The sequence below is a fragment of the Ctenopharyngodon idella genome, chromosome 17 (assembly GCF_019924925.1).
Source record: "Ctenopharyngodon idella isolate HZGC_01 chromosome 17, HZGC01, whole genome shotgun sequence".
Lineage (NCBI taxonomy): Eukaryota > Metazoa > Chordata > Actinopteri > Cypriniformes > Xenocyprididae > Ctenopharyngodon > Ctenopharyngodon idella.
In genome coordinates, this window is record NC_067236.1 from 138,585 (window position 1) to 159,087 (window position 20,503).

General features: G+C 41.3%; 1 protein-coding gene across 1 annotated transcript; it reads right to left on the reverse strand.

Annotated features, from left to right (window-relative positions):
- Positions 1-7,354: 7,354 nt before the first annotated feature.
- kcnk17 (potassium channel, subfamily K, member 17) lies at positions 7,355-11,827 on the reverse strand. The gene is made up of 5 exons (XM_051868536.1): positions 11,501-11,827; positions 10,878-10,992; positions 10,606-10,772; positions 10,249-10,417; positions 7,355-9,040 (listed from the first exon to the last, which is right to left on the reverse strand). The coding sequence occupies exons 1-5, from the start codon at positions 11,732-11,734 to the stop codon at positions 8,826-8,828; spliced, it is 900 nt and encodes a 299-aa protein (XP_051724496.1). The 5' UTR covers positions 11,735-11,827; the 3' UTR covers positions 7,355-8,825.
- Between the last annotated feature and the right edge of the window lie 8,676 nt (positions 11,828-20,503).

A 20,503-nucleotide genomic window follows, 5' to 3' on the forward strand; every position in this document is an offset into this window, starting at 1 on the left:
ACTCAGACCTGGTTTTCGGAACTGACGCTCCTCGCGACAGCACCTCCTTGGCCCATTCCTCTGAGGAAGGACCTTCTGACTCAGAGACGGGGCACCCTCTGGCACCCACGTCCGGACCTCTGGAAACTCCATGTCTGGTCCCTGGATGGGACGCGGAGGTTCTAAGTGATCTACCCCAGTCGGTTGTAGACACTATCACTTCTGCTAGAGCTCCTTCTACGAGGAACCTCTATGCCCTGAAGTGGAAACTTTTCATCGAATGGTGTTCCTCTCACCAAGAGGACCCCCGATCATGTTCGATCACGTCAGTGCTTTCCTTCCTGCTAGAGGGCTTGGAGCGAAGGCTGTCTCCCTCCACCCTCAAGGTGTATGTTGCTGCTATTGCCGCACATCACGATGCAGTTGATGCTAAGTCTTTGGGGAAGCATGACCTATTCGTCAGGTTCCTGAGGGGGGCGAGGAGACTGAATCCGCCTCGCCCTCCCTCTATACCCTCTTGGGATCTGTCCCTGGTACTTACATCTCTCCGGGGTCATCCCTTCAAGCCTTTGCAGTTGGAGTTAAAAGTACTGTCCCTTAAGACCGTCCTCCTGGTTGCTTTGGCCTTGGTTAAGAGGGTAGGGGACCTGCATGCATTTTCGGTCGATGAATCGTGTCTGGAATTCGTGCCCGGTGACTCTCATGTTATCTTGAGACCCCAGTCTGGATATGTGCCCAAGAATATGTGCCTCTTCCTGGGCGCTGGCACACAGCGCCTCACTGACGGATATCTGTAGAGCTGCGGGCTGGGCAACACCCAACACGTTTGCTAGATTCTATAGCCTTCGTGTGGAACCGGTTTCTTCCCGTGTACTCGCTTCCAGTAGCCGGTAATGTGAAGGATGATGAGAGACTACACGTCATTTAACGATAACGTGACTAAAACAACACATGCAATATCGTTGACGAAGAAAGACGAGACTGAAATGTGGCTAAAAGACTAAAACTTTACCAAAATCACTCTTTTGAAATCACTTTTTGTTTTTGTCGATTAAAGAAGACAAAACATTACAGACTGTTTTTACGAGCGTCCATGCTTACAGTTGCCAGATTTCCAGAATTTAAACCCCCTATCAGAGCTAAAATGAACACTGATTTCCACATAATTCCTCCCCTCCAGGGTAAGTTATGGCCTCCGCAGCGTCCCCTATGGGTTCGCTTCCCCAGTGTTGTCTAAGTCTTACTGAGTGGGTCTTGCGGAACAGCAGTAGACTCTCTCTGTGTAAGCTCGCCCCCTTCTCCGCCCCAAGGTGCACCGGGTGGCTGGAGCTTATGCTGGGCGCTGGAAGGGGTCAGTAACTGGCGTTTTATTTGGGATCCCAATTCGTCGGTCACTACTGACGTATGACGAACGCGACCGACTGAAAGGGAACATCTCGGTTACGTATGTAACCCTTGTTCCCTGAAGGAGGGAATGGAGACGTACGTCCCGTCACTACAGTTCCTGTGCCTTCGCTGTAGTGCAGACTCATGCTTGTGTCCTCAGCGAAAAACAAAGTGCGCATGCATCTGCATCCGTACTTATACCTGTGCTGCGGGATGGAGCAGGTGCTATTACTCACACACGCCAAAATCCATTGGCTCATTTAGCTTACACTCGAAGGTGATAGGGCTCTCTAGCGATATCCCAATTCGTCAGTCACTACTGACGTACGTCTCCGTTCCCTCCTTCAGGGAACGAGGGTTACATACATAACTGAGACGTTTTCCCTTTTTTTCACAAATGCCGTCATCACCTTGCCTTGCAGGCCCTGCTCTACCACAAAAGCTCTACAGCAAATGCACAGAAATCAAGAATCAGAAAAGTGCTGTAATAACTCTGTTTGAAATTAAAAAACTCTGTTTGAAATTAAATAAAATAAACTACAACTTAAGTTTTAAATAGATTTTCTACTCATTTTTGTAGTATACTCACTCAAAGCCTTTGATGGCAGCATTCCACTTCATTAGCCAATCTCTAATGGATAAACACACATGTACTCATCTGTCCCTGTAACATCCAGACAAGATTCAAGTTACCTCTGAGATTTATGTGCTAAATACTACATTTAAATTGTTGAGGTAGTTAACTCACTTTTTATCCAGCACATTCCTCAATTTATCAACAGAACTAATGGACATATAAAATAAATAACTTATGTTTAGTTACTTTATGTAGATTTGTTTATTTACATTACATTTAGTTACATTCATGTAATGTAAACAGTGTTGACTACAGTTCTACTACATAATAGCATACGTACATACATCACTCACTCAGATGTCTATTTCATGTTGTGATACGCTCATCTGCAATACTTATTGAAGATTTTCCTGTCAGATGTTAAACAGACATTTTGTAAGCGTCTTTAAGATGTATGTATTTTATGTAAATCCACTTTGGAGACGTATGTGTGCTTACTCCCCTGTTAGCTATACATAATAAAACATGTTTTTACAGGAAAATCACAACTATACTATACTGTCTAGCATCTTTGCACCTTGAACAATTCAGCAGTTTACTCTACAGTAGTTAAACAAAAGCAAGTTTAACAGAAGGAATGGTGTTTTTGGTTTGTTACACTTTTGAGAACACCTGTGTTGCATTTCTCCTCCATGTTCAATTATGAGGTATCCGCTCTGTGGCCTCTTGGGAAGGCTGGGGTAGAAAAGTACCCATTGATGAACACTTTAGAATCTAGGCGGAAGCAGTAAGCCATCCAGGGATTTCTTGCCTACTGTTTAATGAATACTGAGGTTTCAAGCATACTACTCTTTTCACGTACTGTTTTCTCCTACTATATAGTAGGTGAGTAGGCATATTCGAACGCACCATTAGTATACTCATGTCTGAATCTCGCGAGAATTAGTACCCCACCGGAGCAAACCATCACCTCGGAACCTGAGCCTCACAAGCTCTCTGCCTCCCCTCTCTGGCGTGGATCCACCTCTGGCCTTCCGGCACCCAGGTCCTCCTGGACGAAGGTGTCCCCTGGCTCCGCCACTAGTCGCTGATCCTGTCACTCCACCTCGGCCTCCGTTGGCTCCTCCTGGGACCATCAGCCTAATGGCTCAATTGGCTCCCGTGATCCTCTGACTCCACCTTGGTCGGATGTTGCAAATGAACTTTAAATGTAATCATATTTTAAATCTTATTATTTCTACATATTATCAAAACACTGTCTGCAGTTGAAAGAGTCATCATCTATGACTTTAAATTCCTGTTTGCACACTCATTGCTGTTTTCATAAAGTCAACTGTACATGTCAATTATAAGCGAATGTATATGTATTTAACCAAGTAGAGTAGAATTGCAGGTTAAAGGCGGCCCACTTTTCCTGAAACCCACTGGGCCTAGTACATTCAGCCAAAGTGGACCGACAATGTCTAAACATCTTACAAGAAAATGTTATTATATGAAGTTTTATTTAACAAAATTCGAGAGGCGCACGTTCAGGTAATCAACCAATCAGTGCAAGAGGAAGCCGGTATATAAAGCCGTCTCTCACCTCTATCCCGCGACAAGTTTCACAGCATCCCTCCACCACCCCATCACCTCACTCTTGGCTGGTTTCTATCCCAGTTAAGGAGGGGGAGTACTCTGGGTTCGGGCCAAATTCCGAGCTCGGAGCCCTCCCCCGGACAGCACGCCAAATACGCATAAATTACTATACGAGTTACTTTATTTTGATTTCATGTACGTGTAAACTCGTGAATTATATTTAAATCTGTATTACCTACACTAACTAATAAAAGAGGTCCTGTCACAATAATAAATGTTTTAACAAAATTCGCGATGAACACATTCAAATGATCTAACTAATCATCACATCACTCCAACCAGCAGTCAGCAATCAACATGTCTACACAATCAGCATGAGTGGAGACCTATATATATATAGCAAGCGAGAATTATTGGATTTGAACAGATCATGATTATTGAAGGAATCGGCATGTGAAATTATTTCAATAATCCAGAAGACCCCCCAAAATTGGATAAAAGAAGGAATGGAAGACGGCACTGCAGCGGTAGTATTGAGGTAGGCAGGTCACTGTTGCAGCAGCTTTAAGTTAGGTGAGGCGCTGCGGCGGCAGCATGGGATCAAGTGGAGCACTGCAGCGGCAGTATCAAATTAGGCAGAGCACTGCAGCGGCAGTATCAAAATTAGGCGGAGCACTGCAGCAGCAGTATAAAAATTTAAGCAGAGCACTGCAGCGGCAGTATCATGTGAAGCACTGCAGTGGCAGTATCAAAATTAGGCGGAGCACTGCAGTGGCAGAATCAAATTGGGCAGAGCACTGCAGCGGCAGTATCAAGCTAAGTGAAGCACTGCAGCAGCAGTATCAAATTCGGAACGAGTGTAAGGCTGAAAGGCGTCTGAGGACCACCGACCCAGTAGTTTGATTTGATGATCTGGCAGACCTTTTTGGGCTGCGGTGGTGGCTGCTCCAATGCAGAAGGAGTGAGATGAATACAAGTGAGCTTGGATACCAGAGTGGGTGAGGATGTGTTTAAGCTTTTTATGGAACCAATGCCTAGTGACTGAAAGGTTGTTCTCATCAATGAAAAGCGGGTTGAGTGGAGAGGAGATCTGAACCTTCCTGTGTGCAAGGAAGAAGGAAAGAGACTGACATGGCTGGATGGGTGTCGGAAGATTGAAGATATGGATGAAATGGCCGTTTTTTAACTGATCAGTTTTGCTACATTTGAGGAGGAAACGGATGGTGTCTGTGTCTAAAACTTCGGAGAAGATCGGGTGGATGAAAAATCGGAGAAGGTTGGGTGGATGGCTGGGTTGAATTTAGAATTGGTTGTAATTTCAGAAGCTCTGAGGAATCCGAAAAAGGCCAGGGTAAACATAGCATCCAGAGTTCTTGCTGTATCGGGGGGCATGTGACCAGAACGGAGGAAGGTCAGGCATTTAGCTAAAAGATCAATGGTTAGAGGTTGCCTAGAATCAGGATGAGTGGGGTTGGTTTTTTGAATTCCTTTGATAAGGAGTGTGATCGGAGGGTTTGTTATGGCAGGACATGGATGGCCGTAGATTAGTTTAAAGAAAAATTGAATGCCGAAAGAACTAACAACAGGAAGAGGTAAGATGCTGGTTTTATACCTTGGTATTAATTGGAAGATTAGATGGGCGTACTCCTCCCGAAATTACGTTTATTAACTTCACTTGTCTTTTACATAGCAGAAATGCTGCCAGTGTCAACTCAACTCACAACTACGATTGCTGTAGACACAGGATGTACAGTATGAACAGTACTTGGTTAGAATATGTATTCTCATTTGTCAATAAATAGGCACTGTGTCCCAATTTGCATACTATCTATCCTAAATAGTATTCGAAATGAGAATTAGTGTGTCCCAAATTGTAGTAGGCCTATGTTCAAATGAGTATTCCAAAGATACCAGGATGGTCTACTTTTTCCGGTTAGAATCCGAAGTGCAGATCCGTGCACACTCTTAACAACTAATATTGCCCACACCTAGTGGTGTATCGATTCACTTTCTCGATGCATCGATTAGTTCTCATTGACACATTTTTGAGCAGCCCATGTTTGAGCTCTCCTCAGGACGGCCACTGCTATTCACATGAGCAGATGACAGCTCTCTATGGAGACAGCAATAGTCCTGAGTCAAACCACTCAAGTCATTGCTAAAGCTGCCAAGTCATTGTATGGTCACTAATGTTGAAATAAGACTCCTTTATTGCGTGGAAACACCACCGTTATTTTCCATAAGATATACTGAAGTTTTATGAAAATGGGTCATACCATTGACATTACTTGAGCAGTTGAAGTAAGACCCCGCTTATTGCATGGACGAAGCAAACACATAATGTAAGTGTCTAAAATACATATGCACAGTTCCGATGAATGATAAATGAAATAACTTAATGTCGTTAAACTGAATGTAAGAAGGAAACTGCTGAAATAACTACAACATTAACAACACTGAAATAAGAGAGCGCGGTTTCTCTGTCAATCGTGAAAGTTGTGTTCGTTACAATAGCAACAGTAGACAGCTGGCGCAGTCTTTCAGAATCATAAAGAAAATGTTCCATATAAAGAGAACAAAGAGGGCTTTTCTTATATAGCGTCTGCGCAGGATCAGCTTAGCAAGTCAACTATAAATTTCGTTAAAGTTTTACCTTCTTGAACTTTTGTTTGTAAATCTCACATTGGCTCCGGCCTGGCTGATATTAACAGATCACTTGACACATTTTATGGCCGTGTCGATGGATCCACGAATCTCTCCCTTGTGACTTCAAACGATCGCGCTAAACTCAGATCGAATTACGGCAAGCCATGCGGCCACATTCCAGACGTCGTCAAACTCCAATACACGTACGCGCACACACAGAGGAACATACCAGGACTCTCTTTAAGTCACATTCATTAAAATAGGATTAAAATGTAATCCTGTAAGCCTGTATTTCAGTTTAATCATGTATTTAATATTAAGTTACGATTATAGTTGTGTGAATTGTACCCCGAACCTTTATATGCGAGTGTAAGACTGTATCTATGTCTTTATGTCTTTTTCACCCGGCCATGTTTAGGCTTGAATGAACCCTCTCAGGATGCTTTAATTAACTATGTATGTTCTGTTACCATACCATGCATTAGTCTATTTCTAGGGTCTTTTGGAGTAAAAGTTACCAATTCTGAAACCATCATAAATTATGCAAATTGAGCCGCAAGGCAAGACAAAGAGAACTTTTCCCTCCTCAGAATCCACGCTGGACATTGGCTGTTCACTAAAGGAGGCGGTTTGGCTTGCTTGTCCTTAAAAGACAACCACACGCACGTTCCGTTGTTCTCTCGATTGTCTTTCAATTGTCCCTCGCCACCTCACGCACGTCTCTCCCGGACGTCTCGGCCATCGCTCTTCCATCACGCGCTCCTCTCCTTTTTCGGGACGACCACTTCCGGCAAAGCAAACTTTCAAGTTCTCAGTTCAAACTTCCCGCGGAGACGGAAGAAGCCAACGAACTGCAGCCACAGACGCACTGAATCTTCACCTGTATCTTTTTTAAAACTCAGCACGCAAACTCATGCAAGTAGCCGCTTCTATCTATCTTAGATAAGTTAAACGACCTAACCAAGTGAGACTCATTCCTTGCTGGCTCTTAAGGACTGTCTGTAAAATTCGCTACTCTTTGTCTTCTCTTTTTTCCTGTCTTTACTTTCGCTTTTGTATATATGTGTATTCTTTGTGTATATTTAGCCGTATATATTATTAATTTTATTCTTTTGTTATTTGTTGTGTGGATCCTTTTATTAACAAAAGATACATATGGAGGTTATATAAGTATCTGTATATGTTTTGTAATTATATATTTTGTTATTATGGAAAATTTAAATAAAGTGAGGGAAAAAAAAAAAAAAGATATTAACAGACCAAACTCAGTAAACATCATATGGCCTACTAATAAAGTGTGTAATACTGTGTATGGCACTGTCTTTTTCTTTATGGGAGGAAAACACGTGTAATTAAATGTGTTGCGTTCATATTCTGGGCTCATCTGGTTTTCTGTCCGTAGTAGTCTATGCTTTATTATTATGGTGTTTACCAAGTGTGGTTCGTTAATAACACTGTCTTAGTAGCCTAAATTAAGGCACGTTAAGCTTTTTCACAATAAGCTGTTTCAGGTTAAGCGCTTTAGAATGTCCCGTCGCGGGGGAATTTAAAATAATGCTCTAAAACCTTACTATATTATATAAGACCATGGTCGTACGGGTCGATGCTGTTAATGTCAAGCATTTTCTCTAAATGACGCTGCTTGGTGGTGTTATTTAGTCTCCCCCATTAGAGCCCCTTTCCTTTCACTTTCTCCTTCTCCATTTCTTACCATAAAACTGCGCTGTATCGCAAAATTTATTTATTAAATTAATCTGCTCTCTCTCTCTCTGTTGCTCTTTTTTCTCGGGCTCGCTGTCGAAGTTACCATAGCAACGGATAGCGTATCCTGCTAATATGGCGGCGCCTTCCCGAAATGCAACGCGGAGTGAAAATATCGTGAGGTAACTCCTCATTCTCTATAAGTAGGCGAATTGGGACGCAGCAAGTGTCTTGCAGGCAGAAGTCCTATTTGCATTTAGGAGGTAACCATAGCAACAGGCTGCTTCTCAACCATAGCAACAAAAACAATCATTTTTTTTATTGTCAGGAATCACGATTTATATCATGTGGTACAATGACGAAACATAGTGTCAATATTTATCAGTTTATTTTAGATTTACATATCACAAGTATATTAAGTATCAAAGGGCTAATTTGGGGTTTGTACAAACCTTAACATACCACACAACAAAAATTTGCTATAGAGGTTCCCGTTAAAAAAGCTAGACCTGCCCTCAAAGTCATAGTATAATTTACAAAAGATATCGTCAAAATGATTATGGACTGGTGTGCCAGTTTGATATCACTGAAATAAATTGATTCAGAGATGTCTGAAAATATATAATATTACTAATGTGTGTAATAAAATTGCTATAGGACATAAACCTGTTCTTTTTCAGTTGTGAATTTTAGGGACCTAGACGATTAATCCTCAGTGCACAAGTGAGATTTTAAAGCCAAACATTGTCAGTCAGACAAGTGATGCTCAAATTTCTTGATTGTTTTAACCATAAACTTTATTCACTGATCAAAAATCTTTAGTTTAGAAGCAACTATGAATTTTATTGATTTTTACTATATCTTTGAAGGTTACTTTAAATATACTGAGTAACTGATTTATTAATTAACCATACAATGTTTTATGAGTAGCTACCATATTTCCTTTTAAACTCAATTCTCATGTTTCTTCTACTTTCAGTCCTTTTTCCGGCTGTTCTTTGGACTCCTCCACTTGTGTTTGTGCATTCCGCCTTCCTCTCAAGTAAGCATTGAAACTCTCCAGTAAATCAATGGTGTGATTGATCAGAAGAGCAAGCCAAGCCAGGCCAAAGAATATCCAGGCTGCCATCAGACAACTGTACCACTCTGGGTAGTTTTTTGCTGGGTTGTGATCTGGCATGAGAAACAAAGTTGTTAAGATGTTATCAGGTTTGGGGAAAATGCTGAATTTAACAATTAAAATTTAAATTAAACTGAATTTTGGAATGAAGGTTGAATTGTAATGACAGGATGATTTAGCAATTCAAAGAAATGCAATACAGTCACACAACAGAGGGGCTAATGGTCCAACACAAGTTTTGCAGGAAAACAAAACAAATAGAGAAATATTTATTTGGTTGTGGAAAAAAAGTACTCTTAGGGTATAATGATATATCATTATTCCTTGATATGTAGAGTCCCTTTTCCCCAACCAATTAATATATTTTTCTAATTCTCTTATTCTCTTAAAATATTTTATTTTTTCCTCACAATCTATTGACTTCATATATTAAAACAGTGGTTACCAATTAAGGTATATAAATTGTTGGGGGTACTACAGGGCCAGGTTTGGGAGCCACTGTATTAAATAATTTCAACTGAATAATGACTGTTTACTATTGTCTTTTTTCAATCCTGCTGTAAAGCAGCTCTAATCGTTAATCTAATATTTGCATCATTGAATCATTATTTTCCTGTTTATCACTGTAAATCTGCTTTGAAACAATCTGTATTGTACAAAGTGCTATATAAATAAAGGTAACTTAACTTGACTTAAAGTTTAGCTCTATATTGAAGGCTTTCTTGGTGTCCAAAATGAAAACTGATGTTAAATTATTAAATATAATGTATCAAATACATTATTAAATGCTATGCTTACAACAAATATGTATTTCCTTCCATTGCCTTAAATACATATACTTTACATTTGAATTACAATTCTGCATCTTATTTGCTACCTCAATTCAAAATTCAAATTCAGGAAAATTCAAATTCAATTTTGAATGACACGCAGCCAAAGCTGTGATGTCACTTCCTGAATATAGGGCTACAAGAATAATTACAAAATATAATTACATTTCAGGTGGTTTACAGTCAAACAAAGAAGGCTTTATGTAATATTAGAAAAACAACTGTCATTATGTGGATATAAAGTCCTAATAAACAACTAATAACAATGATGTGAGCACATGAGCATTTTAAAGTATTTGTTATATAGTTCAGATACATTTTAACATTTAAAAATCTTATGGATCTAAAGTTAAAGTGATACATGGAGTGTAAATACTAAATACAATTTTTTTTTCTTTTCTTTTTTCATTTTTGTACGTATGGTCTCCTACCTGCAACATAATCTCCAAATCCAATAGTGCTAAGCGTTATAAAGCAGTAGTAAATGGCTTCAGCATAACTCCATCCCTCATACTCTTTAAAGAGCAACATAGGAACCACAAAGTACAGGAATGCTGAACTTATGAAGGATATACTGTGAATGGATATTCGTACACATTTCTGTGGGAAAGAACAGACTCATTTGAGCACAGTGTGTGTGTGCAGATAAACGTCAAGCATGTTAATATCGATTTTCATTCCTTATTACAAACAAATATCTATGCAATCATTTTTATTTATTTATTTATTTTTACAACCCACCAATCCATCTTTAATGCTGACTGGTAAAGAAGGAGTTAAATTCTCACCCCTCTATCAATCTTTTTCTCCAGAAAATTGCAAAAATTCCTCTCAATGGCCAACATGTATTTTCCAACTCTATTTAAGATCACTACGTTCAGGGGAATGCCAAAAAGAGCAAACATCACACAGAAGATCTGACCAGCCGTTGTTAGTGGAATTATATTCCCATAGCCTGCAGAAAAAAAGTGTAACCTTTACCCAATTGAATGGATGCCACACAACAAACCATATTCAACTGGATTGACAAATTCAAGGTGTTTAGTTTCCCATTCCTCACCAATAGTTGTGACCACTGTTGCTGCAAACACAGATGAGCTGGTATATTTCCAGAAGCCATCTGCGGTATCATTGCTGTCTGGACTCAAGCCACTCAGGGAAGCAGCTTTTATCATCTTTGAGACAATGATGTCAAGCAATGAGTACTTATTTGTAATACATGAAATAACAGTAAAAACAGTAACTGAGTGTGTCATTTCACTATACAAAAAAGCTAAAATAACCATGTAAATAAACAACAATAGACCAACAAGAAGTCTATGAAGACTTTCTATTCAGTTATACATTCAGTTCTAAACTGGACATTCAGTTCTAACTGTTCATCATGTATTTAAAACATAAACCGGTAGTCCTGTCTATTTTCTGCATGTTTCAAGGACCTTTTGACCAAAAGCAACTATTTTGAATGACTAAAAGTTTGAATTCAGGTTTTTGCACTGAAACATTTTTTATGAATGAACCATTGAAGCCACACTTCCATTGCAAAAGGTGTGAAAAGTTGCCCAAGCATTTCCTCACTGTATCAACTCATCGTTATTGCTGTTGTGGGATAAGACAAGCACTGTTAGAAAAAGCCCTGTACCATATAGTTAAGGAAAATCTAGTCTCAATATGCATTCATACCTCTGCTAGTTCTCTGAGGCCATTCTGACCCACACAAGGGTACTTCTCGAGTAGTTTCATTCTTTTCTCCTTCAGGAGATCAATCTGTTGCAACACATACCATCCTTCTAGCTTCCAGAAGACCAGCCCTCCAACAAGGACATAGGCTACATAAATAATTCCAAGGAACAAGATAGAAGGTAACCGAGTTAGGCTAAGAAACTGACATAACTTTCCTGAAAACACGGGGAGCATGGTGCCTTTGGTTGCCTGGCTCACCTGTCTGCCAGTGCAGCTGCAGGATGGAGCTACTGGGTGTGGATTTACTCTGTTTATGTGACAGGCAAATCACCCCCTGTGTAATGAATGACAGAATCAGACCTTATGACCTGGAATGCAAATGTTGATTGAAGGAGAGTAGAAGACAGGGAGTTAGGAGTTAAAGAGGGAGGTTGAAGTGTTTAGAAGCTACAATCAGTATACTGTCTGCCAATGGCACTGTCATCCAAGTATCAGGTTCAAGTATCCAAACTTATTCAGCTTCCACAGATTTTCAAAAGGAAAGTCATCTGTATCACTTATTTATCTCTCACTCCAAAAATAATAACTCATTGGACGAACTCAATTTAATTGAGGGCAAGATTTCCATCCAATAATTGTGTAGCACCAACTCATAAAAGACAGATTTTTGCAATGAAATGTAATCGAATTGGTCCAACTTAATTTGATCAAATACAGTTTAAATTAAAAGGATACATTTATAAAGTGAACTTTTATATGCTTGTCCAACTCAAACTAAAACATTTAATTGGGAAATAAATTATTAGGTAGAAATCCTTCCAATTTAGTTCCTTTCCTATATAGAGATATTAGAAACAAAACTTGGTTAGGATGTTTTTATTTAAAAGTCATAACAACAGGTATAAGACTGTTATTTAATGTAAAACAAACACAATATTAGAAAAAGGGAAAAAAATCCAATGTCAATATGATAAATAAACATCTGCTGTTTGTTAATAAGTTATTGTATTCAAAACTTTGAAAAATTATTCAACCAAACAAACCAAACAAACCAAAAAAAAAAAAAAAAAAAAAATACAACAAGCGATTCATCTTAAGGAAGCAATAAACACAAGAAGTGCTAAAAATACAAGGATTCAAACATTGTTCAGAATAGTACAAGCTAGAACAGGGAGGATTTAATAGTGAAAGCATAGAAGAGTTTATTTCTTTATTTATTAAAAAGTCAGCAGGATGTCATTAAGTGCTCATGAGATGAGTTTTCAGAAGTTTCTTGAATACTGTCAGGGATTCGGCTGTCTGGATAGGGTTAGGGAGATTGTGCATGTTGGAAGTACAGCCAAAAGAGCATTGCAATAGTCTAGTCTAGAAATGACAAGGGCCTGGAAAAGAAGTTGTGTTGTATGCTCCGTTCGGAAGGGCCTGATCTTCCTGGTGTTGTGCAGTGCACTTTGTGGTATCTCAATGTCAGCTGGTCATCAGACTACTTCAAGATTTTTGGAGAATCAGGATGGAATTATTGTTGATGAGCCTAGTTAGATGGTGAAATTATGCTGATCGTTTGAGTGACTGAGAAGACAAGAAGTTCTGTCTTTGCTAGATTGAGTTGCAGGTGATGGTCTTTCATCTATGCCGAGATGTCCATCAGGCAGTCCAAGATCTAGACATCATACTTTTTGCGTGTGGAGGGGTGTGTGTCTGCCACATTCACAATCCTAAAAAGGAGAATAAAAACAGTATTATAGATACCATACAGTATTTAACAAATAACATAAGTAAATCAGATTATTTGAGCAAATATGACTTACTTTTTACAAGGAGGTTGTCACTTTGATGTTCAGTGATGCCACAATGATGCCAAAAAAAATGAGCTATACATCATTAGACATGGAAATCGTGCTAGCCAGAAATAAATTTGTATTGCTAAAATTTGTTCCCTGGGCTATCACACTTTAGAACTGAGTATGCGAACACAAGCCACCATATTCAGTTAATGACAGGTAGATATCAAGCCAGCTAACCAGCCAGTTAGCGAAGAGCCAATTTGCACGGTTGCAGTCAAATTCTGGATAGTTAGACTAAACTTGCTCACTGACAATGCTAATTTACACATTGTGTGAGTCTGAATTTAAGGGGCGTCTGTAAAAGTCACCTAGATTAACTATTTCAATGCTTTATTTCAGCCAACATATTTCACTCATTATGATTTATACATTATTTGATCTTAAGATAAATTTAAAACAAAACAAAACAAAACAAAAAACTAATATGGTCACACTAATACTGTCACAGACACGTCAGGTTCCACCATCCACCAATCCCAGCGCACTCAATCACCCGAATACTGATCACCGGCACCTGCACCTCATCAGCACAGCAATCACCCACAGTATTTAACACCCACACTCACACACAGTCATTGTCCGGTCTCGTTTGCATCAAGACTTACCTGTATGCTTACCTCAAGGACTCCTAGCGATCTACTTACCTGTCTCCAGCGTCTCCTGTTCTCCTCGTGTGAATCCCCATCTGTGTGTGAGTGTTCTCCGTCTCCAACGTCAAGTTACTCTAGCGTCATTCAAGTTTTTCTCTTCTACGATCACAAAAGGACAGTATTACTTATCTGCACACTATCCATCATCATTGCATCACGTTATATTCACCTGCACTGCTGTTTCACCTTGCTGGTATCAATAAACATCCCTGTTTTTGTATTCCTGTCTCCGACCCTTCTGTACTGTAACAGAAGACCAGACCAAAACAGCCTGATACCAGTATGAGTCAACAGGATCCATTTCAAGAGCTCGTGGACGCTTTGCGCCGAGCACTCACTGCCCGATCACCGTCACCGACACCAGCAGTTGCTTCCGCAAACACCATCCTCACTCCTTCACCTACCGTTCACTCCAGTCCCATGGCCAAACCAGCGCCCTACTCAGGATCGGCGGAGGATTGCAGCGTTTTCCTCCTGCAATGTGCGCTGGTCCTGGAGATGCAACCGCACCTCTATCCCAATGACACTTCAAAAATAGTGTTCATCATTTCTCAACTCCAAGGCAAAGCGCTACAATGGGCAGACTCCCTCTGGTCTCAGAAAGGTCCTGTTGTTCAATCCTATGACTCCTTCGTTACCCACTTCCGGGAAGTTTTCGGCAAGCCAATCTCTGACTCTTCCATTGGTGAGAAACTCTACAATTTAAAACAAGGTTCTATGTCTGTCTATGAATATGCTTTGCAATTTAGAACGCTAGCGGCGTCTAGTGGATGGAACGAGCAAGTGCTCATCACCACCTACCGGCAAGGTCTGGAACCCAGGGTGCGGTTGCATCTCGCTGCAAACGAGGATTCCATCGGCCTCGAGCGCTTCATCCAGCTATCCATCCGCGTCAGCAGCTCTGGAACATCTCCGTGGTGCCACTGTGTTCACCAGTGTTCACCACTGTATTCAACAGTGCTTTGCCTGCATTGACACTATTCTTATACACTATTCTTTAAGAGCTGCTTTAAGAGATCTCCAATGTACCAGTTATCAATGTAAAGCTGCTTTGACACAATCTACATTGTAAAAAGCGCTATATAAATAAAGGTGACTTGACTTGACTTGACTTGACCAAGCTGGACCTCCGCAGCGCGTATAACCTCATCCGGATATGCGAGGGGGACGAGTGGAAGACTGCCTTCGTCACGCCCACCGGCCACTATGAATACCTGGTAATGCCGTATGGCCTGGTCAACGCCCCCTCCGTATTCCAGGATTTCATCCATAAGGTGCTCCGGGAGTTTCTCCACAAATTTGTCCTGGTCTACATAGATGACATCTTGATCTACTCCCGGAGCTTGGCCGAACATCGCCACCACGTTGCGGAGGTCCTTCAACGCCTGAGACTGTTCCATCTCTTCCTGAAAGCAGAAAAATGTTCATTCCACCAACCCTCTGTACACTTCCTGGGATACATGATTGATCACAGTGGCATCCGGATGGACGAGGGGAAGGTGGAAGCTATCAAGTCCTGGCCCACTCCATCTTCCATTAAAGAACTCCAACGCTTCCTTGGCTTCGCAAACTTCTACCGTCGCTTCATCAAGAATTACAGCTCCATTGTTCATCCACTCACCAACCTGCTCCGGAACCAGCCCAAGTCTCTGTCCTGGACTCCAGCTGCCACCAACGCCTTCGAGGCCCTCAAAGAAGCCTTCACCACCGCTCCCCTCCTTGTCCACCCCAATCCAGACCTGCCCTTCGTAGTAGAGGTGGACGCCTCCACCACCGGAGTGGGAGCGGTTCTATCTCAGCAGCAGGGGACACCAAGTAGGCTCCATCCATACGCCGCCTTCTCCCGCAAGCTCAACCCGGCGGAGGTCAACCACAACATCGGTGACCGCGAGCTCCTGGCAGTCAAGTTGGCCCTGGAGGAATGGAGGCATTGGTTGGAGGGAGCCAAACATCCCTTCCTGGTCCTTACCGATCATAAGAACTTGGAATACCTGCGAGCTGCTAAAAGACTGAATCCTCGACAAGCACGCTGGGCTATGTTCTTCTCCCGCTTTGACTTCTCAATCTCCTATCGTCCTGGCTCCAAAAATGTCAAGGCGGATGCCTTATCTCGTCTCCATGCTCCAGAGGAAAGTAATGAAGAACCAGAAACTATTCTCCCCAAATCTATCTTCGTGAGCCCTATCTCCTGGTCAGAGGAGACGTTACCCTCCTCCAATGCCTCCACCAACGCTCCGCCGGGTTGTCCAGCAGGCTTGCAGTACATCACCAGGACACGATGCACTTTACTTATTCACTCTGCCCACACGTCACTTGGCACTGGCCACCCGGGGGTCAATGAGACCCTCTCGCTGCTGAAGGAGCGCTTCTGGTAGCCAAACATGGCAACGGATGTCAGAAGGTACATGCAGGGTTGCAGGGAGTGCGCCATCTCCAAGAGCCCTCGCCATCTTCCAGCCGGCAAGCTCAATCCTTTGCCCGTTCCTGATCGACCCTGGTCACACCTGGGAGTGGATTTCGTCACTGACCTACCTGCCTCCGATGGTCACACCTGCATCCTGGTAGTCGTAGACCGTTTCTCCAAGTCATGCCGTCTGATTCCCCTGAGAGGTCTACCTACCGCCATGGAAACTGCTGAACTCATGTTTAATCACGTATTCCGATACTATGGTATTCCCGAAGACATCGTTTCAGACAGAGGACCCCAGTTCATCTCTCGGGTATGGAAGGCCTTCTTGTCCCTCCTGGGTGTGACCGTCAGTCTCTCCTCCGGCTACCATCCTCAGTCGAACGGGCAGACGGAGAGGAAGATCCAGGAGATCGGCCGCTTCCTCCGTACCTTCTGTCACGCCCACCAGGACTCTTGGAACCAGTACCTGGGTTGGGCCAAGTACGCACAGAACTCCCTACGTCAACCATCTACTGGACTCACTCCATTCCAGTGCATACTCGGTTACCAACCCCCAATGTTCCCCTGGGACGGGGAACCATCCAACGTTCCAGCGGTAGACTACTGGTTCCGAGAGAGCGAAAGGGTCTGGGACTCAGCACACCACCAACTGCAGCGAGCCCTGCGCAGACGCAGGATGACAGCCGACCTTCGTCGCTCCCACGCTCCCTCCTACCAACCGGGACAGAAGGTCTGGCTGTCAACACGGGACATCAGACTGCGTCTGCCCTGCAAAAAGCTGAGTCCCAGGTTCATTGGCCCATTCACCATAACCAAGCAGATCAACCCGGTCACGTATCAACTCCAACTCCCTCCACAATATCGGATTCACCCCACTTTCCATGTCTCACTGTTAAAGCCTCACCACCCTTCTGTTTCTGTCTCCACAGAACCTGACGGGCAGCCGCCGAACCCCCCCTTCCACTCATCCTGGACGACGGTGCAGCCTACGAGGTTCGTGAGATCTTGGACTCCCGGCGCCGTGGTGGTCTACTAGAATATCTGGTGGACTGGGAAGGCTACGGTCCCGAGGAGAGCTCTTGGGTCCCCAGAAATGACATCCTCGATCCCAATCTTCTTCAAGCATTCCACGCCAACCATCCCGACAGACCTGCCCCACATGGAAGAGGACGACCACCACGACGCTGGGGTCCTCAGCCCTCAGGAGCGGGCCGTGGGAGGGGGGGTACTGTCACAGACACGACAGGTTCCACCATCCACCAATCCCAGCGCACTCAATCACCCGAATACTGATCACCGGCACCTGCACCTCATCAGCACAGCAATCACCCACAGTATTTAACACCCACACTCACACACAGTCATTGTCCGGTCTCGTTTGCATCAAAACTTACCTGTATGCTTACCTCAAGGACTCCTAGCGATCTACTTACCTGTCTCCAGCGTCTCCTGTTCTCCTCGTGTGAATCCCCATCTGTGTGTGAGTGTTCTCCGTCTCCAACGTCAAGTTACTCCAGCGTCATTCAAGTTCTTCTCTTCTACGATCACAAAAGGACAGTATTACTTATCTGCACACTATCCATCATCATTGCATCACGTTATATTCACCTGCACTGCTGTTTCACCTTGCTGGTATCAATAAACATCCCTGTTTGTGTATTCCTGTCTCCAACCCTTCTGTACTGTAACAAATACACACTGTGAGCACGTTGTCTAAGCGTGTCTTGCACATGCGTAAAAAGTGCTCCCCTTTCCCAAATCTAACTAAATTGAGTTGATCTAATTTAAATAAATCTCATAGATGGCACAAAATAAACATTTTATTTTAGACTCATTAAAAATAAATATGCATTACTCCTAATTAGATATGTTTGAATAGTTAACAATATTTACGTGTCAGATCTATGAAAGGACTAAATAATTTTTTGAGTTAATCAATGTAATATGTTTACTCTAGGCCTGTCTGATCTCTGATCTAAGAACACACACATAAACATACAGTATACACACATACGCAAAATGTATGAAACCTCAATATTTACTATTTTCAAAACTCTGAACCACTGCACTTGAGTTCAGTTATGAAGGTATGAACAAACAGAGAAAGTGATATAGTTTGAATTATGGATATTTGAATGTGTATTTGAATATGGTTAGTATTGGTTGGAGAACGTTGGTTTGGATATATATACATACAGTGAGTGCATTATTATTAAGTCAATATTTTGATCATATTTTTTTTTTTCCAAGCACATTTTACCAATTCCAAAACCACATCAATAATTTAGTATTTAATCTTTTATAAGTGATATATAATTGTTAACGAAGGCTTAAGCAGGTTTTCTTTTACAGGTAAAATGGGCCCTTAAAGAGATTTAACTAAAAGTCAGAAATTATTAAATGCAGATGAGAAAGATGCAATACTAATGCAATACTAGAAATTGCAAATTTAAGGCGTGACCAATAGACAGCAAAACAGGCCAAGAAAAAAAAAAACACATTAACTGCAAAAAAAAAAAAAATTAAGGTAGAAGAATTAGATGTGAAACAATCAGGAACCCTTTAGTCTCCAGTGCCACCATTTTCCAGAACTGGAACCTCCTCCAACCTACTTGGAGTCTCCAGAAGTACAAGGTGTCAGGATCTCAGAGACTTTGCTAAGGTAAAGAATCCTAAAATATAACCCCCACTTAATAAAAATCCCAAGCTGAAGTGTTGTGAAATACATGAACACTGATTTTGAAAAAGTTTTATGGACAGATAGGTTGAGAGTGATCGAGTGACTCTTGACATACCAGCACCAGTTCAAGTCAGACAACAGTGGCGGTGACGAGGGAGTCATGCTGTGAGCTGCTACTAACAACTTTTCAGGGTAGAAGATGGACTAAAAAGCTCCCAAAACTTACTGCCAGATTCTGGAAGATAAATTCTTCAAATACATATTCATAAAGTTTAATGTACTGTATAACATGAGCTGTACCGTATGCTAAACTTCATGGCTCCTAACAAAATTAAAGTAATCACACATCACAGTCAAATGACTGGCAGTATAGACATTATTGTGACTGCTCACTGTCCTACTTGCTTGTTCAGAATCCATTGTGAACAAGACTTCATACATCCACTAAAAATCTCCTTGAGAGTAGTTGGTCAAATGTCTAGCATCTATTGTTTAGACAAGACACTTCAATTGGAATTTTGCTATCGAATGCAATGTTATCCAACTACTTTTTGAGCCACTGATTGATCATCAATGCAGTAATTTGAGCCTGGGTCTCTCCATCACACCTGTCATCAACAAAGTGGTCAAAGTATTTCACCTGTAAAGAAGATCACACACAAACACTAAGGCTCTAAAAAAGATATTAAACTCTATTAAAATAATAGAGCAGTTTTGAAAGTCAGGAAATATTTTACCTGGCTGCTCACTGTTCATCTCAAATATTATTGCTGATCATTAATGTCATTTGAAAGATATTTGAGACTTGTATGACTTATTGTCTATATATACTGCATTAATTTTATTATTATTATTATTTACAATTAAGATATCCTAATATACTAAATGTGAAGCTTGTTATTAAAATTCGGTTCTATTAATTTGTCTAAAACTTGGGAATGACCAGGCCTAATTTGACATTATCATCTTGGTAACACTGTACAATAAGGTTCATTAGTTAACATGAACTAATAATGAACTGCACTTATACAGCATTTATTAATCTTTGTTAATTTCAACATTTACTAATACATTATTAAAATTTTTAGTTAACATTAGTTAATGCACTGTGAACTAACATTAACAAACATTAAACAACTGTATTTTCATTAATTAACGTTAATGAAGATTAGTAAATACAGTAACATTAACTAATGTTTAACTAACGAACCTTATTGTAAAGTGTTAACATAATCTTTTTTACCTAAACTATATAGTATCTTGACATGTTACCTGTATATTGCTGGCATATTCCAGATTACATAAAGGAAACAAACAAAGAAGGGCCACTTTATGTCTGTTCAATCTGATGAAAAAAGTGCTGCTCCCTTATGCAAATGACTGCTCAGAACCTTATTGCGCAAACAAATCTATTCATAG

Bases quoted from the DNA above. Each gene is read 5' to 3' on its own strand.
- kcnk17 (XM_051868536.1), bottom strand. From the start codon at position 11,734: ATGCTCCCCGTGTTTTCAGGAAAGTTATGTCAGTTTCTTAGCCTAACT. The intron at 10,773-10,877 runs GTGAGGAATGGG...TTTTTTCTGCAG, and splicing joins AACAGTGGTCACAACTATTG to GCTATGGGAATATAATTCCA. The intron at 10,418-10,605 runs GTGAGAATTTAA...TCTTTCCCACAG, and splicing joins AGAAAAAGATTGATAGAGGG to AAATGTGTACGAATATCCAT.